This window comes from Hyperoodon ampullatus, assembly GCF_949752795.1.
Source record: "Hyperoodon ampullatus genome assembly, chromosome: 1".
Taxonomy (NCBI): Eukaryota; Metazoa; Chordata; class Mammalia; order Artiodactyla; family Ziphiidae; genus Hyperoodon; species Hyperoodon ampullatus.
The window spans coordinates 213853637-213879471 of record NC_136914.1 but is presented as its reverse complement, the minus strand read 5'-3'; the positions used below and the strand labels follow the sequence as shown (position 1 = coordinate 213879471).

The 25835-nt window shown below is 36.8% G+C and overlaps 1 protein-coding gene across 1 annotated transcript in view; it reads right to left on the bottom strand.

The window, feature by feature from the left end:
* Positions 1 to 3574: 3574 nt before the first annotated feature.
* Positions 3575 to 25835, bottom strand: part of FHIP2A (FHF complex subunit HOOK interacting protein 2A) — a gene marked incomplete at both ends in the record, with an annotated part of 32835 nt that continues 10574 nt past the window's right edge. The window contains 15 exons of the mRNA XM_079714346.1: positions 3575 to 3680; positions 3785 to 3888; positions 4234 to 4374; positions 10309 to 10452; positions 12486 to 12576; positions 13456 to 13599; positions 13978 to 14147; positions 14329 to 14521; positions 14604 to 14680; positions 15339 to 15453; positions 16779 to 16975; positions 17152 to 17445; positions 22334 to 22456; positions 22897 to 23001; positions 24701 to 24870. Coding sequence (XP_079570472.1) covers positions 3575 to 3680; positions 3785 to 3888; positions 4234 to 4374; positions 10309 to 10452; positions 12486 to 12576; positions 13456 to 13599; positions 13978 to 14147; positions 14329 to 14521; positions 14604 to 14680; positions 15339 to 15453; positions 16779 to 16975; positions 17152 to 17445; positions 22334 to 22456; positions 22897 to 23001; positions 24701 to 24870 — 2174 coding nt within the window. The remainder of the gene's footprint in view (positions 3681 to 3784; positions 3889 to 4233; positions 4375 to 10308; positions 10453 to 12485; positions 12577 to 13455; positions 13600 to 13977; positions 14148 to 14328; positions 14522 to 14603; positions 14681 to 15338; positions 15454 to 16778; positions 16976 to 17151; positions 17446 to 22333; positions 22457 to 22896; positions 23002 to 24700; positions 24871 to 25835) is intronic.

Genomic DNA, 25835 nt, shown 5'->3' with positions numbered 1-25835 from the left:
GCTCGCCGCAACTAGAGAAAGCCCGCACACAGCAGCAAAGACCCAATGCAGCCAAAAATAAATAAAATAAACATATTAAAAAAAATAATGCTTACAGTGAATTATACTTCTAAGACTTATATAACCATTCCTTCCTTTAGGGAAATGGTTATTAAGGAGTGGGGTGGAAAATATCAATACATATAAGGCTCACCCAGAGAGATTTTTCAAGCTATACATTCCCTCTCCACAAATATTCTGATATATTCCTTTTCGTTCTCTCTCTGGAATCAATGCTGTAATGAACCACTGACTGCTGTGTGTCATATCCTTTTGTATGTTATGAATTATTATTTTAGATTTATCAGGGAATGAAATGTTTCCAATTAGAATTCTACAAAAACATAAGACAACAGTTTGTTTAAATTTTTACATTATTTATTTTTAGATCATCCCTCTTAGTCCTGCATGCATTGTTAGCACAAAAAGTTGAACTTGATCACAACCTCCTTTGAAGAGATATTAGGTACATAATCACCATCTGAAGAGTTTCTTCATAGATGGCCCAAGATTTCCAGGCCTTGGTAACACTGTCAGTAACCTATACAATGTACAATAGAAAAATTTACCAAATATCCTTTGTTTAATGTAAACAAGGCAGGAGGCAAAACAGAGTATTATAGTAACACTATTTTACAGGGCCCAGAAATATGATTATCTATCATGTTTTAACACACCAAGTGTCACAATGACATGCATATTTTGATTAACTGTACAACCCAAAATATAATTACCATATAAACTGTGGTTTTAGCACTTCACTGTAACTTCTGTCAATACCTATAAACTTCATAATTAAATGGTAATTGTATATTAATGCAATAATTTATGGAAATATGTTACCATGAATTATGAAGTAATTCCATAATTTGTGCCCCGTAAAATTAAGTGTAATAATCTTTACACTAGCAACAGTGTAAGCAAGCTAAGGATTTTGGTCCTTACAGATATATACACATATATATACACACATGTACACACACAATAATGTACAATTAAACCAAAAAGCTACGAATCCACTCATAGCTTATATATTGCACAGACAGATACATTATGAGAACCTTACAGAGTCAATGTGAGTACTACAATGATAATTGGCTGGCTAAGGACACATTTTGAGTTCTATCACATAAAGAATGTGGCTCATTACTAAAAAAAATAAACCCAAAGACTATACTGTTAGAAAGTTAAAAAAAAAGAATGTGCATACCCATTTACACCAATGTGAAGCAAGGCTAAAATTCAGTTTGGAATTTGTCACGGCAATCGATTGCTAGGGTGGTACTGCCCACGCAACACAGTGCACATCAGTCACTGTTTTGCAAATACTGAGAAACAGAAATAGCTTCTGAAAGACAGTACACAAATGGCTAGTCATGGAGGACAATGTTTCACCAACAAATCCAACTCACTGTGAGAACTTGTGCTGGCTCTAGGTCTGAACTAAATAGAAGAAGGAAGGAAGGAAAGACAGTCGCAAACTTAGAAGAGAAACAAATTATACCTTAAGCTTTAGCTGATTACAAATCAAAGTCATTACAATAACTTAGGAAAATAATTATCTTTTAAGAAGCAGCATACACACACACAAATATGAATTAAAGCTTCTCTGAGCTTGGTTTCATGGATTAGCCAAAAGGTCCTACTGTGAAATCAAGGATAAAATCATATTTGGTTTGAGAGGTAACATCATTGCCATTACACCTATCGAATGCTACAAAAACATTAAGAAATATCTAATATCTCTTAATGTTCTATTTTAAGTACACCTACATCAAAGCAGACTACAACTACATCTAAAAATGAAGATGTTGCAGCATTCCTTCATCAATAAATACAGCAAACAGAATAATGCTTTCCCATCGTTAAAAATCATTTAAAGAAAATCATGCACAAAGTAACTATCTCCCACCTGTTTTTTCATTGTTTCGCTCAATACATTTCCTAGAGTGAGCTAACAGAGATTTGCATTAAATTAGAAATTTAGTTTTTTCGTTGTTGTTTTAACAGTGGTAAGCATTCTAGAGCCAAGAATATTCATAATTTTCGATATTTTCTTGTTAATAAATAGCAGAAACTAACTATAGATCAGAAAACGAATACAACAAAATTAGCAGTAGGTGTAAAATATGCTTCTATACACATGCTACACGATGTATAGATACAAACATGCTACACAAAACAACTTGTTAGAACGGGCAGCTACAGTTCCTTTCAGGCTGGAAGGTTTGCCTAGTCTGCTCCCCCAAATATCAGTAAATGAAAAGGTAAAGAGCAAAGTGCTGCTGCTTAACATTTCAACTGAAAAAATAAAACAAAAACCCAAGGAAGCTTAATAGCAATATTTGAGTGATAAGTATCACTTAAAGGAAGACTAGAAAGTGGATGAGCAAACGCCATTTTGTAAATCAAGTACCAGCATGCTGTGCACAGCGCAGCTTTGCCAACTACCCACACCACACGTTCCTACACACGTACCCATTCACACATATACCAATTTACCCAAGTTCTTTCATATGTAAACAGGTCAGGCTTGCTGGTTTGTTTTAAAAACTCTTCAGAATGATTTAAAACAAAAGACTTGTACAAAATGGAAAAAAAAAATGTAAACATTCAGGAGGCCATTGGCATTTTGATTGCTGCCACCTACAGGTTACCATGCATTTCAATAAGAAAATCAAATTATAAAGCAATTTTCAGAGAGGGAGGGAGAGAAAAAAAAGGGTCTCAACCCAATACATGATAATTAGCTTAAAAATACTATTTTAGTAAACACTACCAACAGTGAGCACAAATTCAACATTGTTGCAAAAATGACAAAGTTTAAATAAACTGGGACCCATACACGAAAATCAATCACTAACGTGGCTATGTGCACGAGAGTAAAAGAAGGTTTCTTTAAAAAATATATATATTATATTAATCAAGAATTTCATTATCATATTAAATTGTTATTCTTAGAAAAGCTGAAGAAAGTTAATGGTGCGCTACACAGTTTTATCTTCTATTATTAATTCATTTGATGGTTCCTAAATTGTATTTTTTTCTCACTTACAGTTTTTTTCAATATTTTGTTTGATAAGAATTCTGACCTTAAAAAGTTATAAAATTAGGTGTTTTTTTTTTCTGCTACTTATTAATCCAAAAGAATATAAGCATTTGAGTCCCAGAGAATGTCAAAATGCCTTGCTACCTAAAAGGATATTAAATTAACAGAGATATCATCAAAGTCATGACATCAGAAATTTTGCAGCTTTTCACACAGGCATTAGAAATGCTTATTTCCTGAAGTTCCTTTGATTGTATCCTGGACTCAAGGATGTGCAACTTTATATCTAGAACCCTTATGATAAAGTCAACATCACACAACATTGCACTGAGTGTCCACTCAGTGGGTTCCGAATGGTTCTGTCCAGTTTACAGCAATGCTTCATTTAAAAAGGCTTTGTATCCTCTTGTGGCTGGGTGGAACTGAGGCTTTTTTGATGAAATGCATACAACAGTTCTGTTCCCTTGGTTACTTGCAAGATGCTGTCTATGGTGTGGAGGCAGCATGGTATTTCACAAAGGCGATGGCCGCCAGCTCCTTACAGAACTCTTCCAGCACAATCACACCCTCCAGCAATGTGATGTGCTCAATACTGGGAAGGGAAAGCAGGCAATCAGTCAATCGATGCAGGGTATTAGCAGATCATCAAGTTCTGGCAAAAGTTTTAGATAAACAACATGTAAAACGCTGACTTACACAGGGCCTTCAGGTTCCAGACCAAGTAATCGCTTTCTGACTAACAGAAGCTTGGGAGTAAAATCTTGAATACGCTGGATTCGAACCATGAGGTCTCCAACAACCTGTGTCACAGGGACAAAAGGAGCTCAGTTCCTAACACCTCCATGGGGATTTTCAGGATAAAAAAATACTCCATTTCCTATTACTAAATGAAGACTGTCACTTTTCACTATTCACATAACAATCTTTGACAAAGGACTCATAGCTATACCTTAAAATACACAAGTTATATATACCACTTAAAAGAATGAATCTTTATTCTCCACATTCTGTAGTAAAATAATTATTGCTAAACAGTAAATATATAACATTTTTTATCATGTGACACTAATTACACACAATGATATTAAGATGTTAATTGGTCGGGTTTATCAATCCTAGAGAACATAACAAAACTGATAACTCACCCTGACGATTACAGAGAAGAGAGATCTGCAGCCAGAAGCAAGGTTCACATAAGGGTCCAAAAGGTACTCGTGTATGTGTGGATGAGGGAAGAGAGAAAGTCTAGATAACACTGATGTTACTTGTAAATTGACATCATATGGCTATGGAGAGGGAAAAACCAAAAAGATATTTGACATTATGTATAATGTATATACCTGAGCACTTAATTTACCATTTCCATTTGTCTTCTTAAGAAAAAGGAAAATCTACCATCTCATTCCTCCCACTACATGCTCTTCTACAATGAAAATATCTATAACTAAATTAGCTCTAGCTCACACCACCTTAGTCAAAGTGCATATATCACAGTCCTAAAACTTAAAATAAAAAGTATGCACATAAACATACAGAAAAAAATAAATACATAACAAAGTCAGAATGTCTCTGTTTTATGCAGGTTGTTTTATGTAGTAAAATAGTTCAAGAGGTCATCAAAACCCACCAAAGAGTCATATGTAATATTAATTACAAACAATAGAAGACATGACGTATAACACCAAAGACAGAAGGGAAGGTATTAAAATCTTTTATAGTAGTCTAGTTTTAGAAATGATAATCCTCATCTCTTAAATTATTCAACTACTGCCAATTACCAAAAGCATGTATACAACTAAGTCATATACATCACAGAACCCTGTCAACAGAATGAAAGTACTTGGGGGTGGAAATAACTACCATATGCCTCAAAAGTGAACGAGAAGATTCAAAATCATGATTACAGACAGGGATCACCTCCTTTACTGTGCAGGAGCATTAACTCTTCCAAAACAATGTCTGTGTCCATCTGTGTATACTTTTTTGTATGTATCACAATTTTACTTGAATTCTGTTTTTTAATATTTAATTTGTTTATTCTTTGTAGGAAGCAGCTTGGAGGTGCTTTACAGAGCATGTGTCAAAATCCAAGCAAAATGCATAATGTACAAAAAGAGTTGCTATTATTGTGCCTAGAACTTTCAACAGAAATCTCTCATCCCTTCCAGTCTTCTTCTTCTAAGCAGCCAAAGGCAACTGAGTGGCTGAAACAAAACTGACTTCAGTGAAAAGGTTGGAAAGAACCTAGGTGACTGGATGACTGAGAAACAGATGCTGCAGCAGGAGCAAGGGAAAAGTGATTCAGGACCAAGTTGATATTAAAAACAGAATCTGAATGTTTTACCCTCATTCACTGAGCAGCTTTTAAGCCCTTGATCATAATGAATACCAATCCAGAAGTGAATATTTGACATTCAAAGGACAGCAAATGCTTGAGCACGTGCCAGAAGATATCAAAGATACTGTTATTTGAACAAAAACTCAAGTCCTGTGCTAACGTCCAATTTTAGTCTTTTTTGCTTACTACTAGATACATGAACACAGATCTTCTGAAAGAAGAAAAACTACCCCTAAGTCACTCTTATTCAAAATCTAGCCTTAAGCAAGATAAATGAAAGGAGATACGATTCACATTAAATGATAGTTTGAAGGGCATCTTTTCCTACTTGAGAATATTTGCAGCAGAATAGCCTTCTCCAAGACTCAGTTCAAAACAAACAATGAATTCACATTAAATTGTATTTTAGGCACAAAGGAAACATTTTAAAAAATCTTTAAGAAGAATGCATTTGGTAAAATGTGGACAAAATCATTTAAAATACAACTTAAGTACAGTATTGTATGTGACTTCATTTCAGGTGGTTCAGAGTTTTAGGTCACTAAATTCTGCCATTTACAGGTACTTAAATAAATTGAGAAAATTTGGCTTCAAACAACTATATATTGCCACTTAAACTCTGTATTTTCTCTATATGGTGTTAGTTTGGTTTTAAGCTTTTTTTGAACAAGAATCTATATCTTTGGTTGTTTAAGAAACTTAAGGCTGACAGATTATATTTAAAAAATTTTGTTTTAAAGTCTTTATTGAATTTGTTACAATATTGTTTCTGTTTTATGTTTTGTTTTTTTGGCCCGGAGGCATGTGGGATCTTAGCTCTCCAACCAGGGATCAAACCAGCACCCCCTGTGCTGGAAGGCAAAGTCTTAACCACTGGACCACCAGGGAAGTCCCAGATTATATTTTAATGTTGTGAAAATGAAGATAAATTTCAGCTAGATAGAAACTGTTCCAACATACTCTGAACTGGTCTCTACTTCACTGGTGTCTTTCTTCTACTTTAAAGTAGTAACTTTAAAACAAGCTGGCCTTTTAGAGGGTTGCAAACAGCAACTGTTTGTATCTATTATTTTGAATCCCTCCCATTTGTACTTTATACAGTATTCACCTGAAATAAAAGTTAACCAGATTTTTGTGACACGTTAAAGTGCACTTGGCCCATTTTTGATTGAGCTCACCCTAAATACAAGATCTGAATTTTGGAACAATAAACTTTGACTTAAAAGCATACTGAGGGCTTCCCTGGCGGTGCAGTGGTTAAGAATCCGCCTGCCAATGCAGGCGACATGGGTGTGAGCCCTGGTCCGGGAAGATCCCACACGCCATGGAGCAACTAAGCCCGTGTGCCACAACTACTGAAGCCCACGTGCCTAGAGCCTGTGCTACACCACAAGAGAAGCCACTGTAATGAGAAGCCCGAGCACCACAACGAAGACAACAGCAACTAGAGAAAAGTCCACGCGCAGCAACGAAGACCCACCGCAGCCAAAAAAAAAAAAAAAAAAAGCATACTGATGTCAGACTTCCCTGGTGGTGCAGTTGTTAAGAATCCGCCTGCCAACGCAGGGGACACGGGTTCGAACCCTGGTCCGGGAAGATCCCACATGCCACAGAGCAACTAAGCCCGTGCGCCACAACTACTGAGGCTGTGCTCTAGAGCCCGTGCGCCACAACTACTGAGGCTGTGTGCCTAGAGCCCATGCTCCGCAACAAGAGGAGCCCCCGTTTGCCACAACTAGAGAAAGCCCACGTGCAGCAATGAAGACCCAATGCAGTCAAAAAAAAAAGTATACTGATGTCACCTGTAAACTCAGTCACGACCCTTTTATTAAAGGCCAAGTATGTAGATGGTCAAAATAATAAGAAATAAGTCAAATTTTTAAAAATCTCAACAACTTGACAGTCTCTGAAATTTTTTATAACACCTGCATTTAACAAGATTTTATATTTTTAAAAGTATTTTAGGGCTTCCCTGGTGGCGCAGTGGTTGAGAGTCCGCCTGCCGATGTAGGGGACACGGGTTCGTGCCCCGGTCCGGGAAGATCCCACATGCCGCGGAGCGGCTGGGCCCGTGAGCCACGGCCGCTGAGCCTGCGCGTCCAGAGCCTGTGCTCCGCAATGAGAGAGGCCACAGCAGTGAGAGGCCCGCGTACCGCAAAAAAAAAAAAAAAAAAAAAAAAAAGTATTTTAAATTGCTTTTCTTCAGATAATTCTTACAAGCAAATCAAGTAATATCAACTTCACTTTAACAATAAGAAAATGTGACAAACAGCTAAGTTTAGTTGCCCAAATTCAGATTTTTCAGTCAGAGCAGGGACAAGGACTTGGGCTTCCCTATATTTTTCCTGGTATTCTTTATATTCTGCTATGGACTTTCATTTTTACTATCTTTTTAAAATCACTACGGTTAAAAACAATACTAAACACACTATATTTTTCAAAAATTAACATTGTGACAACACAATAGTGTCATGAATACCTGATGTCATAACTTCTCAATTATACATGCAGAAATTAGCTACTTTATTAATTATCCATAGTAATGTTTAATCCCAGCCTGGTTACCCTGATCCTATTAGGGGTATATATGTACTAAGAAAATACAAGCAAACATCATCTTCAGCAAAAACATTCAGAAAAGAAAGAATATGAAATTAAACCAAGCACGCTAGGCACACCAGGACTCATGATTATTTTTGAGATCTGATTATAATGTCCTTATCCAAAAAGGCTTAGAAAATCAAGGGTTTTAAAGACAGAAGGTTTGAGGCTAGGCTCCACAGCTCACTAAGTCACATGAACTGAAACTAAGGGTTCCTCATTTATACAATAATACAAGGAACTGTCTTGCCTATCATTCAGGATTCCAGGAAGAATAAGTGAGACACTGTGTATGAATCGCTTCTGCACTGTGAAGAGCTCTCTGGTGAACGAAAAAGAACTGTAAGCACTTCGGGATATTCTGTCCCCGACAGAATCCCTTTGTGTCAGCACTCTACAGACTGAAGGGAAAAATGCTCAAGTGTGATGAGGATTGAGAGAGGATCTTTCCACTCAACTCAGAAACTGATTTTTAGGGTTTCCCTGGTGGCGCAATGGTTGAGAGTCCGCCTCCCAATGCAGGGGACGCGGGTTCGTGCCCTAGTCCGGGAGGATCCTACATGCCGTGGAGCGGCTGGGCCCGTGGCCCGTGGCCACTGGGCCTGCGCATCCGGAGCCTGTGCTCTGCAACGGGAGAGGCCGCAGCAGTGAGAGGCCCGCGTACCGCAAGAAAAAAAAAAGAAACTACTTTTTAAAATTTAGATTCCTTGTTAGTGCTTTCAGTCAAAATTTCTGAAGATTACTGACTTAATATTGATTGTTAATGTCTCTTCTGTGTTAGTTTAATTAGATCCAAACTAAGCCAAGAGAACCAGCACAAAAACACAATATACTGATGAGCCCCATTACCTGGGAGGTTTACACAGCTGTGATGTATTACAGCATAATACCTTCAGTAGCTGGATTTAAATACTTTGGTTGTTAAGTATTAAAAACCAACCAACAAATCAGCAAACAATGAAACACTAGAAATTCAGCACATGTTGTTAGGAGGTTAAAAGAAAAAAAGGACTTTACTCTGTGTCTTTATTGATTACTATCAGAAACAGTGCTGACTGAAGTCCAACCCAGTGAAACACTTCTTAATTATCATTTCTTTATTTGGCTTTCTGGTTATTGAAGACAGCCTGCTTGTGGAGTAAATTTCTTTTATAACTCACTATGGTCACATAAATATTTAACTAAAATGAACAAGTACTTTAATATACAGTTTTAAATTAATTCTAAATTGGCTAACTCAGTTTCCATGTTGAGGCAAGTTTAATGCCAGACTGTTTTATTTGAAGTGTCCATCCCAGTGTGTAAAACAGTTCAAAGCTCTATCGTCACTTTGTATGTCAAGGAGAGACGGAGAGAGGGATTCTATTGATATAATCCCAAGTTCAGTTCTCCTGACATTCAACGAGAGAAACAGAGCAACATACCGGCCGATGGTGATTTTTATCTACCTTGGAGTAAGTAAATTAACCTTCTTTAAATTGCATCTCCCTATATGAAAATGAGTATATTCACAAGTTCTTTGTCTGAAGAAGCAGGTTCATCTGATACTGTTCCATAATTTTAGTGAGACCAGGACTCTCAAGATTCTATTTGAAATGACATTTAAGGTCTTCTGAATTAAACCTAACAAGTTTCACTCTACCTGTATCTGTACTAACTGTACTAACAAAAAGGCTTTCTAAGAAAGCACTCCAGGCACTGCCAAAAGGTGTTAAGGTTATTAAGACAACGACCTACAATGAGAAGTAAACACACAACTCTGTAACAGCTGTCAGGCCAAATAAAAGTTTTAACATAATGAATGCATCAGAAACCCACCAGGTGTTGGCAATCGAGCTTTATGAAAAAGTCATCTAGTGGAAAAAGAAAACAATAAAACTACTTTACTGAAGATGTAAACTAAGATGTGAGTAGAACTCATGGTGAATGGTAACAAAATAATATGGAAATTAATACTTTAAAACTTATTACTGGGCTTCCCTGGTGGCGCAGTGGTTGAGAATCTGCCTGCTAATGCAGGGGACACAGGTTCGAGCCCTGGTCTGGGAAGATCCCACATGCCACGAAGCAACTAGTCCCGTGAGCCACAACTACTGAGCCTGCGCGTCTGGAGCCTGTGCTCCGCAACAAGAGAGGCCGCGATAGTGAGAGGCCCGCCCACCGCGATGAAGAGTGGCCCCTGCTTGCCGCAACTAGAGAAAGCCCTCGCACAGAAACGAAGACCCAACACAGCCAAAAATAAATAAATAAATTTTAAAACAACAAAGAAAAAACTTATTACCTGATCAAGAATTCTTCCCATTCTGTCAAATAAAACTTTCAAAAAATGACCTTCAAAGAAAGCTGCTTCTAAATTGCACTTTTCCAATGCTTTTGGAGACCCAGGCCACTCCCATCTTAAGCAGATAGCACAGTAGTCCCGGAACTAGGGAGAAATATTTGGATCATTAAAGAAGAACTGAACAAAAACAAATGGAGATTAAATAGAAATAATTTTCCCAAATAGGCATAGAAATCCGCTTCAATGCTAAGTGTCTGCTAGTGTGAGGTGCCATGGAAGAGGGGAAAAGGATGACCCGGATAACACGCTGCCTGGAGAGAGGCACAAGGTCAGGTCACAACCACCAGTCCGAGCACGTTGATGCGAAAGCAGGCAGATTTTAACTTTACCAAAGTACCCCTTTCACTGCTGAGCTTATGCTCTTTCCTTTAGAGGAGTTCAAGCTTTTACTTATTCTCGCCATAGATTTAGCGAGTATTTAAAAAGCAAAGCAAGTCTTAGCCACATTTTCAAATCTATTCTAGAATACGTATCGTATATAAAGTAGGTGAACAGATACACAGCACCTGAGAAGGCAAACCTGACTTTGCTACGATGTGTTTACCCAGGCACGTTGCCATGACTGCCAGGAGGAAACAGGGCTGCTCTAAGTGTGGTCTGAAAACTGTTCACTACCACTGCTCTGAGACAAGTACAAAAACTGATAGCAAGTTTAGAAACTTCTCTTGCAATTTCACTGTGTAAATTTTACATCTGTTCAATCTATAAAATAATCAGGGCTTGTATTTTGTGTTTTTTCTTTTCATTTTTCTATATTTTACAAAAGTATTGGTCAGTGACAGATTGGAAATAAGTGGAAACTGGTCCTCACTATACAGTTTATCAGCAGGATACACAATATGGATTTTTATAAGCACAAGAATATCTCTTATAATAAAAAGAAAATCTTAAAGTCTTCCCTGATATGTAATTTGCTTGAATTTAAACAAAAGAAATTTAGAGCATAGTTTTCTTACATATTCTTTCTCCCTTTTCAGATTTTCCTTATTCAATAAAGCAAAATTACTTCATCATCTTTAGTTTACAAATTAACTGAGATTAAAACATATTTTTACACAAAGCACTAACTTCAACTTTTAAAAGAAAAACATATTTAAAATGATTAAAAAACCAACTTTTTTAATATCTTGTGAGTTTTAAACTATTTGTCTTTCAATAGAAAATTTTCTTTATAAAATCACACCCCAATATTTAATAAAGCATTTTTATATTAACACTTCTGAAATTCTGAGCTAGAAAGTAATAGTGTAAATTTTTTCTGTTCTTTTTGTGTCTTGTCGAATGTTTCTGAAACAATCATAACTGTAATCAGAATATGGAAATGAAGTTTTACAGAAAGAATCAAAGCAGTTTAAAAATCCAGTCAGTACTACTGAGGTTGGTACTACTTTTATTGCCTCTATTTTATTGTTATGTGAATGTATTTGCATTACTCTAGTTATTCACATAGTAATGTGGACTTGAATTCAGGCTTAAAGCATCATGAATTAACTATAAACGCATGCAAGTTAATTATCAATAAGAGCACACTTCAACCCAAAGGATTTAAATGAAAATTAAATGTATATTTTTCTGACTTGAGACATTTCAAAATTTGGAATTTGGTAAAAATGTAAAATGTTACAGAGGGGAAAGATGACTGAGAGAAAGCCATTTAATTTAATAACTAAGAGGGCACCTTTGAGAAAGTACTTTCAGTGAGGTGGAAAGCTGGGATGCAGGGGATGAAGAGCCAGCACTTGTGAATTACTGATGAGTAAGAACAGTGAAGAGGAAAGGGTATAGCCTGGGGGCAATGGTGGGCGGTGGGTAGAATTATTTAAAAATCATGTTTTAGATCAGCAGGGGAAAGGATCTGGGGGACATATAATTTCAAGGGCAGGAAGAAAGGGAAGAAAAGGAGGGTGGGTGGGGAAGGCAGCATAAAGAAATCTTGAGATAGAGACACACAGTTAGTGAAATGCAAAGTCAGGTCACTGGCAAAAAGTTCAAGTGGTGAGAGTGGAGTTCAGGTCTTGCAGAGAAAGGGAAACCTTTGGAGAAACGACTGTGGGCAATGTGACCATGTGTGTGCATTCTTATTAGACTGCGTGTCGAAAACTAGTTACTTCTCTTACCTGCCTGTGAGCATCTCGGAGGTAGGTGTCATATCCCGTGCCCTCAACATGATAGGATGATTTTGCTTCATCCGGTACCAGACAGAGAAAACTTAAAAGAAAAAATGCCATAATCAATAATATAAATATTCTCACAATTCAACATCTCTATAGGTGTTAAAATACCTAGCAATATCTTCAGTTTAGCCAAGTATTAATGCAAATGGAAACTTGAAAAGTAAAATTGTATATTCGTAAGTACTTAATCTTGAATCAGTACTACAATTCACTGATTAAATACTCTGCCATTATTTTAAAGGTTTTATTTAAAAATTACTCATTCCACTTAAAATAGAATCAAGCACAAGAAGACTCGACTCTTTTTACATTACAGGACAATGATCGATTGCCATGAAATTTGTTAGTCTCAGGAACCTGGCTTTTAAGTAACTGAACCTTCGATTTTCATGCACCCTAAACTGTGCATCTTACACCATATGCAGTCTTCTCTAAAGTCACCTCCCAGCACCAGGCATATCAGCGACAGGATTGCAAAGGAAGGAAAAGAAGAAAATTGCCAGGAAAGGGCACTTAAAAAAACCCAACAACATAAAAATGCTAAAAAAGAAAAAAAAACAAGGAATAGCCCTCTGCTCAACACATGTGAGTACACGGCTAATAAGTTCAATTTGTCAAACTGGAAATTCTCAGTGTTGTTCCAACTGGGAATTACTTAAAATATTTTACATTGAAAATAAGTAGAGGACCTTGAAGATTTATTTAACCACTACTACTCTGGAGCTTTTCTCTTTTGTATGGATCGTTGCCCCTAGGCTGTGCTACATAAGCATTTCAAAAAGCTGACATTAAAGATTTTAAAGAAGGGAAGACTGAATTCATAACATATCTCTATAATGATCAAAGAGCAGAGCTATTACATGTTACAAAAATAAGTAAAAGAGGTGTAAGTCAAATTAATACAGCAACTCACCTATTTACAATTTTATGGACTTCAGTTTTCCCATCATTCTTGGGGTGGTCTGGAGAAGCAGGAGGTGAAGAACTAAGCCACTCTTGGTTTGACAAAGTGTTATCTGGTGAAATGTCAGTAAACAAAGGATCTTCTTCCAGATCTCTAAGTTTAATTTAATGATGTATAAAAAAAATTTTATTATAGTTTCTAAACCAAAAGATTCTCTGCTATGTTCTTAGAAAACATAATTTTGCTAATAAAAGAATTAAGGAATAATGAATGTATTTATATTTTTTAGAGAAATTAACATTTTATACTAACATCAAACTCAAGGCTATAATGATTTTGTTAGGTTTAATGACTATATACTGCCACTTGTAATTTAAAGGGACAATAAAATCAGGACATCTAAATTTTATTTTTAAAAAACTTTTAAACTGTTAGAGGTATTTTTTTTAAGAATAAGGAAGGGAAATAAGAGGGGAGAAAATTATGATTCTATATGAAATGCTAAACTCACAGAGTTGGATAGAAACTTACACTGCTCCTGCTATTAATCCATTCTCCACTACATCTTTATCTTCTGGGCACACAGGTTTATATTCTGTGTAGTTTCTTTCTTCAAGATTTCTTAGGACCAAGTTGTAAAGAATGTGCTCATTGGGTTTTTGCAAAAGATGTTCAAACATTCTTAATGTCATTATGCTTATCTGAAACCCAAAATGATAAAGGGTAACTGAAAAAGTTTAAATAAACTATTTTTCTTCATGCTTGCAATTTTCAACATAAAAAGCCACACAAAAAAAGAGGCTATATTCAAAACATCACATGTACATCAAAGTCAGTATGTCAAAGAATCTAAGTCCAATTCTAAATCCTTACATAGCTTACCTCATCAGATATGTGATCACAATGCTCAATTAACCTATGTCTTAAAGGATGTCTGCTGATTTCTGCCAGAGTTTCTGGTTCCCTCTGTTCTCCAAGGATGAAAAACACCATTTCTTGAAGCAAAATGTCAGAGGTTACTTGCCGAACAATGCGATGAAGCAGGGCAGTTGATGTCAGAATACCCATCTCGGAACTGGCAAAACAAACAAGTAATTAGTGGGCAAAAATAACATGGACACAGTGATTTTTTTTTTTTAAGTAAAAAGGCCACTCACGTTTGCATTAATTGAGGTTCCATAACACCGATAAAAAATCTTTCATGAACAGCTTTGGCAAGAGCAACAGCAGCAGTCTAGAACATAGTATAAGTATCATTATCTTTTTTCAAAATGGGAAAGAGATTAATTTATAACATCAGTAAGTCAGTTTGCACTCTCCGTCTGAATTAATGTGAAAAAAAACTTGCCTACTGACCATCTTGTTGATGGCATATAAACCTAGATTAGACATTAGCTACTGGGTCCTTTACATGTTATCTAAATTTCCAAGAACAAAGACAAACAGGATAAAAATATTATCCCAATCACTTATTGTATTAACGTCTCCCCAAAGAGGAGAAATGGAGGGAGGCCAATGTCACCTTGTGAAGGGTTATGCTATAATACTTAAAGAAACATATGGGCAGAACTTGAACTTCGATTTATTCCAGAGCTGTAATACACACACACACACACACACACACACACACACACACACACACACACACACACACACACACACACACACACACACACACAGGTATATATAAACTTTTGGGGGGTTTATTTCATTGTATTTATTTAACTGTGCTATCCTAAGACAATTAAGATATACTTAGGGATATAAACTACTAACTGTGCTATCCTAAGACAATTAAGACATATTCAAAAATGTAAATTGAGGGTTCAAATTTTACTTAGTTGATATTTACAGTTTTAAGTTATCAGTAAAAAACAACGAAATATTCAAACCTTTTGTGCTTCCTTTATGAGTTGATCACAATAATCAAACCAGGAAAGAAATGAAATTAAGGCTCGTTTTCCTGGAAATGCGGAAGCATCTTCTTTATGACTATATGAGTCCAAGCTATAGGACACAGAAGAAATGTGAAGTCCAAAGTTATCCGAAAGCATTAATCCAGTTCAGTACAAAAGGGGAGATGAAGGCACGTGAATGAACACACAGTATGATACATTTACACAGGCAATGCTGGATGACAATCAGAAGAGGGTTTTATAAATAAAAGCCAAAGATAAGAGAAAACCTTTTAAATGAAAGTTGTGAATAATTTTCACTCATTAAGTGGAGAGAGACTGAAGCAGAATGGAGCTGCAGCAGAAAAAGCATTGAGATAGGTCCTCATATTTCCACCATAAATTTGACCAAGTAACAGAAATGAAAAGTCGGAGGTTCTCAGCCACTAGGATGGAAGGAAAGAAACATAAAGAAGGGACTGCAAGAGGAAATAACTGGGGCTTCCCTGGTGGCGCTGTGGTTGAGAGTCCGCCTGCCGATGCGGGGGATGCGGGTTCGTGTCCCGGTCCGGGAGGATCCCACGTGCCGCAGAGCGGCTGGGCCCGTGAGCCATGGCAGCTGAGCCTGCGCGTCCAGAGCCTGTGCTCCGCAACGGGAGAGGCCACAACAGTGCGAGGCCCACGTACCGCAAAAAAAAAAAAAAAAAAAAAAAAAAGGAAATAACTGGTTTGCTTGTCTTCCTGCCTTAAAATACCACCCAGTAGTAAAGTTAACAAGTGGGTCTGGCAGATGTTAACAGAATATAGATGGAAAAAAACAAGTAAGAACCAAAGCAGGGTTAAAAATGCAGAGAAACAATAACAGGTTATTATGTCAAAATGTTAGACTGCTTACAGGTGGTGGGATTATGGGTAATTTTATTTATGCTGCTTTACAGTTTTTAATAACTTATAAATGTTCCTCAATAATATTTTCATATGAGAATCAAGGGGGGAGCCCTAAAAGCTGGGGGGAAGGGGTGAAACAAAGAGGTAGGAGGCGAGGTTCACACAGGCAGGCCATGAACTATGAGACGGCCCCAGGGGCAGTGGAACCGATTTATAAAAGAGAAGATTCCTTCTCTCAGGGTTTTTTGTTTTTAAAAAATATAGTCAGATAAAGTTATTGATCTTAACACAGTTAAAGTCGTAATTGATCACTAAGAACAGACAGAGGGAAAATAGCTTAACTCTGTGACAGATGGACTGTTCCCGCGCCAGTTCATTCCTGATAACAAACTTTAAAACAAGCCTCAAAACACAATCCTGTTTAATGATCGCTAGCAATATTATATTTTTTCAAAACTAAAGATTTCTATCATTGCAAAATGGAAATGGATTTAAAAGCGTAGGTTTAAGAAGTCACTTTTATGGGAAAACAGAAATAGCAGCTCTTACCCCCAGTTAATTGCTTCCACTGTTTCAATATCTAAGGGATCCACTGACTGAGGTAGGGCCTTGTACAGGGAGGCCAGCCTGTCTGTGAGCAGTTCGCACAAGCAGGTGCTCTGGGTGAGGCACTTGACGGCCGCTGGCTCTGGCAAACTCACTAACAGCATCAAGCCCTCGCAGGCTTTCACAGCTATTCGGCCATCCTGAGGGGAAAGACACATACCTCTTCAATGCTTGAACTAGACATACATCAGGTTGTCTGGAAAAATTCAACGTAAACGGACTTAAAGTTTTACACCCAAATAAAAATAGATTTTTTTTCCCTAGGCAAATAACTGAGATTATGTGAGAGGGAAAAAAGGAAACGCAGACGACTCACAGGACTTCTAGTAAGATTTAACAAAGAATTCACTAAGTTGTAATCCTGGTTTAGACGAGCAACTGTGGCCTCGGGCAGTGCAGCGATACTGAGGTTGTCCAAGCCTGTGGACAGGTCATCCATCGGAGCAGGAGGCTCATCTTCTAACTCTGCGTGCTCCGTTCCAGAAGCACCAGACGGTTCCTCTGGCCGACAGGACTGCCCTGTATCTGTTGACAAGGAATCTTGACCTTTTAATACATCTTCTGGAGTTGTATTTGGTGTTCCTTTAGAAGCCAGTGATTTAAACTTGTTCTGAAAAGGAAGACATGTTTTGTAAGATTCACGTCAAAAGCCTTATATAATAGATATTTTACATTTGGTAGTGTGTATATGTCCATGCCACTCTCTCACTTCGTCCCAGCTTCCCCTTCCCCCTCCCCACGTCCTCAAGTCCCTTCTCTATGTCTGAAACGCCTGTGTAATTTTAAAATATTTAAAACACAGTATGTTTCAGTCTGGGTATTTTCATTTGTCACAACACGTATCCATTGCTACAGTGGCTAGATATTGAGTGTTAATTATAGAAAAACCCATTAAAGGGCTTCCCTGGTGGCGCAGTGGTTGAGAATCTGCCTGCCAATGAAGGGGACACAGGTTCGAGCCCTGGTCTGGGAAGATCCCACATGCCGCGGAGCACCTAGGCCCGTGAGCCACAACTACTGAGCCTGCGCGTCTGGAGCCTGTGCTCCGCAACAAGAGAGGCCGCGATAGTGAGAGGCCCGCACACCGCGATGAAGAGTGGCCCCCGCTTGCCACAACTAGAGAAAGCCCTCGCACAGAAACGAAGACACAACACAGCGAAAATAAATAAATTAATTTAAAAAAAGCCTTATGTAATAGAAATCATATTTTTATTTTTTAAAAATTTTATTTATTTATTTATTTATGGCTAGTGGGAAGCAGCCGCATAGCACAGGGAGATCAGCTTGGTGCTTTGTGACCACCTAGAGGGGTGGGATAGGGAGGGTGGGAGGGAGGGAGACGCAAGAGGGAGGAGATATGGGGATATATGTATATGTATAGCTGATTCACTGTTGTACAGCAGAAACTAACACACCATTGTAAAGCAATTATACCCCAATAAAGATGTTAAAAAAAATTCAATAGGCATTTATGATACTCTTCAGAACACGATCTACAAACTGTTTTACACTGACTATAAACAACTGTTTTACACCGACTATAAACAATGAACAATATTAGCGATAACTATTTGACTACTACTGAAAACAACTGATGTTAGTGAGGAAAAAAAAGATGCAAGAAGTTTCAATTGCAGTTAATTGTTTTCTAATCACTGGGCTACTAAAAATACATTGCCCCAATGTTGACTCTTCTAAAACCAGTTTTCTAAGATGATTTTTCTGTTTTTTCCTTATACTTCTGCTCTGTAAATATAAATCAACACTCTGAGGGCGTTCTTACTCGTGTTTTTGAGGATAAAACTAAGATTTGCTTGAAATATTGTGACCCTTCCCCCCACCACATACACCCAAACACAAAAAGAATCTAAACTGAAGCAAATCTTTAGTTTCCAGGTAAAAGTATCTTGCTTTCCATTTAAACATAAGAGCAAAAGTCAAATCACTCACACAAGTTAGAATTCATCATAAACCCGCTTCTCTGCAGGGCCTATCAGAGTGTTCCACCCATCACAGAAGTGCATTAATGCTGAATGAACTCAAAGTTCTACTTCCAAAGTTATATGATAGTTATTATAAATCACTTTTATTACCATTAAAAGTAGAGTTTAGACCAATCTTCTTGAGAAATTGAGCTCAGAGCACATACATCAAAAGAAAACAATGCTGAGGAACTACATGAATATCCCAAACAACTACCCTATTTCCTATAAAGTCAATTGCATATCATAGTCTTTATGAATGTAAGACATTTTATTCCATCTAAAGTGTTAATGCTATTGTTGGGAGTGGCACCTGGGATAAGAAGGGCAAGAGGAAGAATAATCCTAGAACAGCACTCACTCCCTAAACTAGTGTTCCTCAAAGTGCGACTCAAGACTGTTGGCCTTGTGGTCTTCTGTGGGGCTTGATAAAAATGCAGATTCCTGGGTCTCACCTACACCTGCAGAATGAGAATATCTGGAGGTGGAACCTCCAAGGAATCTGCATTTTGAAAAAGCTCTGCAAGCAAGTACAGACTCTTCAGCCTGCCATTCAAAGCCTTTGACAATTCCAACCTATCTGTCTAGGCCCTTTTCTTACCACATGGTCTAATTAAACTATGAGAACACACCAGAGACTTTCATATCTTCACTCCTTTATTTATGCTCACCCCTTCCTATCTAAACATCTGTCAAGGCTCATTTCAAAGACAACCTCTTCCATGCCGCCTTTCCTAATGACCAGGGCCGATTAATCTCTTCATCCTATGAACATTTAGGGGGCATTAGGGGGTATCTTCCTTATGATACTCACCTTACGCTACCTTAGATTACAGTATCTGAACATCAGTCTTACCCTCATCACCAGACTACAAACTCCTTTAGGGCAAAAATGCTTCTAACTCATCTACTATCTGCACTTAATTCACAGCAAATGTATCTATTAGCTGATATAAATGAACAGAGAGATTAGATTTCAGGGGATATATGCTCAAGAACTGCAAAGTACTTCTGTTACTATCTGTTACTTACCAATAATAAAGCTGCACTTCTCTAAAGATTCATTCATTCAATAAGAGTTAATTAAAGTTACTATGCGTTGTGCTAGATACCAGAGAAGCTGTGGGGACCTAAAGATTACTGAGATAGAGTCCTTGTCCTCAAGGAGCTTACTGACCAGGAAGAAAAAATAAAATGCATATAAATAACTCTAATGCTAGGGAGATTGTAATAACTGACATTAAAAGTGTATAAGTAGTCTGATCAGTTCAGAAAATGGAGATACCTACCACCTCATGCTTTGGAGAAGTATGTGCTATAAACATGCTGCATTACAGCAGTCATGACACTAATTCAGAAAGGTGTTCTTGGTATTGAGGTCTAAATGTAAATGTTTCTCTGAAAACAGGCAGGCATACATATGCTTGCAAATTTTCTCTGCTTCTGACCTACGGCTGTGTACTTCTGAAACAAGTTTCGGAGATTCTGAGAAAAACTCCTTAAAGCTTAAGCTTGGAAAAAAATCTACTGCATCTAAAGTAACTTAGGTATCAGGACTTCCCTGGTGGCTCAGTGGTTAAGAATCTGCCTGCCAATGCAGGGGACACGGGTTGGAGCCCTGGTCCGGGAGGATCCCACATGCCGCGGGAGCAACTAAGCCTGTGCACCACAACTATTGAGCCTGCACTCTAGAGGCCGCGTGCCATAACTACTGACACCCACATGCCTAGAGCCTGTGCTCTGCAACAAGAGAAGCCACCGTGATGAGAAGCCCGTGCTCCACAACGAAGAGTAGCCCCCGCTCGCCACAACTAGAGAAAGCCCGCGTGCAGTGATGAGGACCCAATGCAGCCAAAATATAAATAAATAAATAAATAAATAAATAAATAAATAAATAAATAAATAAAGTAACTTAGGTACCTAAGAAAACTTTAGTAAAAAACTTTGAGAAGAAAAATCTCACACTTAGCCAATCAAGATATTTGATACATTTATATCATAAGGCTATTCCAGCCATGTTGAAGCAAACTTTCAAAATATGACGCATACCATGAAAATCAGGCATTCATAGTCCTTAACACTAACCTAGAAATTTAAATTCATGCAATTTTGCAGCTTCATTGCTTACCTACCTCCAATAAGAGTGCAGAATAAGATCCTGAATTACTTATTAAATAAAGTGAATAAAAAATGAACCCATCTATTAGAATGGCTAAAAGTTTTAAAAACAAAACAAAAAAACTTGACAACACCCACTCTGACAAGAACATGGAACAACAGAACTCTCATACAGTGTCCATAGGATGCAAAATGAAAAACCCACTTGGGATGAGTTTTGCAAATATACACTTACTACATGATACGGAAATCCTACTCTGAGGTATTTACCCAAGTGAAATGAAAATCTAAATCCATACAAAAATCTGTGAATGTTTACAGTGGCCTCATCCATAATTGCCCAAAACTGGAAACAACCCGTAAGTCCTTCAACTGGTGAATGGATAAACAACTGTGGTACATCCATACAGTGGAATACTACTCAGCAATGTAAAGGACCAAACTCATGGATGACTCTCAAATGCATTATTTGAAGTAAAAAAAGCCAGACTCAAAAGGCTGATTATATTTTTATGACTTTCTGGAATAGAGAAAACTTGGGACAGAAAACAGATCAATGACTGCTTGGGGCAGAGGTGGAAACAGGATGACCAAGAAAGGACATATGGTAAGGTGATGGAGCTACTGCATATCTTGATTGTGTTGGTGGTTACACGACTGTGTTTGTCAAACTCATAGAATGGTGGATCAGAAAGCCTGAATTGTACTCTAACTTATACCTCAATCTGAAAAAAACAAAGAAGAAAAAACTTTTTTTAACTAAAAAAAAACATTTTTTCTAATATATTCCTAAATGACTTCACTGCTGAAAAAAAGTAAGTGAAAGCAGGAAATTCATAAAAGTTATTTTCTAATTTAAAACTGGAAATAAAATCCAAATATCAATTGATTTATGTAAACTATGATTCGGTGACTACAGCTATGAAAAGATAGTACAAGATAGTAGAGCAATTCCAACTGCTACACCACGGTGGGGAGGTAACTCGTGACAATTCGCATCTTGTCCAAATCTGCACACACCATCCTTACCCCAGGTCAAGTTACCCACACTCTGCACTTCAGCAAGTCTGGCTGAAAATATGATAGCTTATAAATTCCCGTGACTTCTCTCTCCCTGATTTGCCCTTCAAGCTGTACTCTTTCTAAGCCTTGGCTTTGTATTTGTCCAGCCCCTATACTGCCCCATACATCTGGCTCAATCACATTCTCTGAGAATCGTTTTTCTCAGGAGATTTCAGGTTAAAATAAAACAGTGCTCTTAAATGAAAATTCTGGGAAGTAAAACAAGCTATCTGATTCCCAAAGAAGTAATTCCTTCTAATATTATTGACAGAATTCAATTCTCATAATGATTTTAATACACACATACTTTGAAGGTTGACAAGAAGTATACCATACCTCCAGAAAAAAATTAACCAAGTAGGGATCTTGTTTCAGCTTTGCACACACAATGCAGAGAAACTGAATTTCTTCATTTTCTGTTGGCGTTGCAAGGACTTCACCACACAGTCGAATTAATTTCTGTCAAAAAATTTAAAACAAATGTTTAAACTTAGGTTACTTTTTATAATCATGTAAACAGCCATTCATTTACCTTCAGGATATTTAGAACTTTCAAATAATGCAAATACCTTGCATTTTTCATAAAGAACATTATTTACAATCACCTCTATCAAAATAAATTTGCCAGTAGTAGGTTTTTCAAATATGTTACTCTAAAAAATTAATGAGTTATATAATAAACTCTCCTTGAGATGTCATGGAAATAAGTAAATGGTAAAACTAATGCATAAAATTTTAAAAGAGAAATATAAAGACATGAAGTGCATTTAATACATCATCATGCATAAAGAAAGCTCAAGTATTTGCTAATTTGCATGTTATTTTAGAAAAATTATATAAAATCATTTCTATACAAAAAGAAGCAAACTAAAAAGTTTTGTGTAAAGGGAACAAAATACCTGCACTGGCCTATGCACGTTAATATGTGGAAGTAGTGGCTGCCGGATTTTCCCCAGAAGTTTGGTATAGAACACCAAAACCTGCTGTTTCATCCCCGGAGGACACTAGGGATAGAAGAAAAGAAAAGCAAACAAGAAAAAAACAGACAATGCAAACATACTTACTCAAAAGCTTAAAAAATAGGAGAGGCAATGTACGTGAATATATTCCATCTTCAAAAATCAATGCAATTAGCCAGTTAATGACTTTATCAGAATAAAATTCTCCATCAAATTATTACTGACTGGTATTGCATAAATAAAATCACATCTGGGACTATAATATAGCGTGTGAGACACAGGCTGATGTAATTACAAATAGCCTGGTGATAATGTGCCATGGAGACTGGAGTTTGGTTCAGGCAATGCCAACCTGTTTATATTCTAAATGCTAGGGTAACAGGAAACTCCCCAGCTAAAGCAAAGGCAGAATCTTATCGCTTACGGTAATGACAGGTAATCAATAACCTTCCATCATACACGTGTAGGAGTAATAAAGCCTTCTAACACATATTATGTAAATAAAGGAATCCTATGTATAAACTGCTGTGATTTATTCTAACAATGTTGTTCTAAATTAGTTGCAAAATTATTTACATTATGATTATTATAGGCAATGAATATTTAATAAATAAGTTTTGATAACATGCCAATTGTTTTAAATATTTTCTGAAAAGTAGGTAAACCTGACGATTACTCATGTTGTAGATTAAGAGAGTAAGAGTTAACAAGGTTATATGTTCTATAGTTAACCTGCTTATTCTGCCTCAGATTTAAAATATAGTCACAAAAGAAGTATTTCCAAAACATCATCATAGACACATTATCTGAAAATAGCGTAAGCTATAATCTTAAGCACAATAATATTTTAAGATAGCAAATACCTTCAATTATTCAGGTGAAACACAATACTTATAATCACCAATATCAAACTAAATTTCCTAGTAGTATAATTACTAATATTTGCGCAAAAGTCAATTAATATTTGTTCAATATAATGTTGCATAACCCCTCTCTCCACAGAACAGGAAAAAGAAGGCAGGAGGGGAATGAATCGGAGGACGTTAGGGAGCAAACATGTTGCCTAGAAAATATAAATAGAATGAATTTAACCTAGAAATAAAACGGAGTATTACAGATTTAGTTAAAAGGAAACTGTCTTCAATACTACTTCATAATTCTATTTGGTGTTTAAACACGTCTATTAGTTTGGGGTTTTTCTAGTTTGGTTTTCACATCATGTATTATAGAAATTCACAGAACAGAAACACAGATTTTTAGAGCTGGGGGAGGCCCCTTGGCGATCACCTCCTAGTTTTTAAAGAGGAGGAAGATTAACCAGAGACTTACTTGAAACTGGCTCCACGCATCAGTAGAGTTAATGTCAGAATAATCAGTGACATTTTCTTTCAGGATTATGAAAAATACTTCCTATTTTTGTAACCCAATTTTCACTGGGTTCCTACTCATTTCCTTTGATTCTGAGCGTCTGCACTTGAGTTTATTTTCACACATGTTTACACTGTAATTCTAAGCAGCCAAGTACCAGTTGTTGTCTAGAGCATCTGGGAGCTTCGCTATATCTATGGAAAGTCATGTTCACAGAGGCCATACAATTTTCTTTTTTTCCCACATACTGACTTGAATCCTGCCATACTTAACACACAACTCTACAATTAAATTTAGTGCTTGGCAGCTTCTTTACCTCTAAAACATGAATACATATATTACATGCCCAAGAACGTCACGTGAATTAGGAACTTACATCAGCTTTCCCTAAGGTATATAACGTTTCCAAGATCTTGTGATGAAGTAAATATTCCATACATGGCCCCGTCTCTCCAAATTCCCGTTCACTTTCTTCTTGTATCAAGATAACCAACATCTGTTCCAGATGAGATGGAATATTTGTATCTGTCACCGGGGCTTTATCATCTAAACAATAAAAACGTTCATCAAATTCTCAAACATTTTTATCTGCACATTTGCACCTAAAATACCCTTTGTATTTCCCTGTTCCTATTCAAACAGAAAAATCTGAACTACACACACTTAAGTGAGGCTTATATCTTATTCAAAAACAATCTATATTCTGAAAGATAGTCTATAAGCTAATATTCACACAAAGTAATTCAGAAAAGGAGCCATTTATATGGGGAATGGAACACGATCAGAAAAAAATATAAGTAACATCAGAATTTTGTACCCACTTATAATTAAAAAAAATTTTTTTTCAATTAGCCAGTTTAGAAGATCTAAACTTTTGGTCTCTTTACATAGAAACAGGTTGGCCGTGAATGTTAAGCTGAATAATGTAGGATATGAGGAGAGGACAGGTTCTGTTTTTGATCACTGCTGTACTGCTTTGTAACAATGCCTTTACTGTCCCCAATTCATCTCCAGATTTGAAAACATGAGGACCCCAAAGAAAATCCCTCTATTAAAAATTTCTGACATCTCCTCTCATTAGCAAATACCTACTCCCAAAGTAAAAGCTGCTTCTCAGGAGAATTCTTATAAAATATTGATTTTTCAAAATAAAAATTCATGGATACTTTTTATATATCAAAAACACATGGTTTTATTAACCTATCTTTATTACATAAGGGTTAAATTACTCTCAATAAAATGTGAAGTTTTATAGAATGTCTAAATACAAAATATACTAGGGAATGACAAGTTCTTTTTTACGTCTCTATTTACGTCTCTATTCTCCTTTACTTAGTACTGCTACAGTTTATACTACACAATCCTGGTATACTATGTATCTGTTGATTTAAAGCTTTGTCTGTGCATATGCACATGTATGTATTATATACACACACACACAGGCTAAACCATACTACTAAAGCCTTATGGAGAAAACAATGGAAAGAGAAGAGTCACTCTTGTTTCCCAGG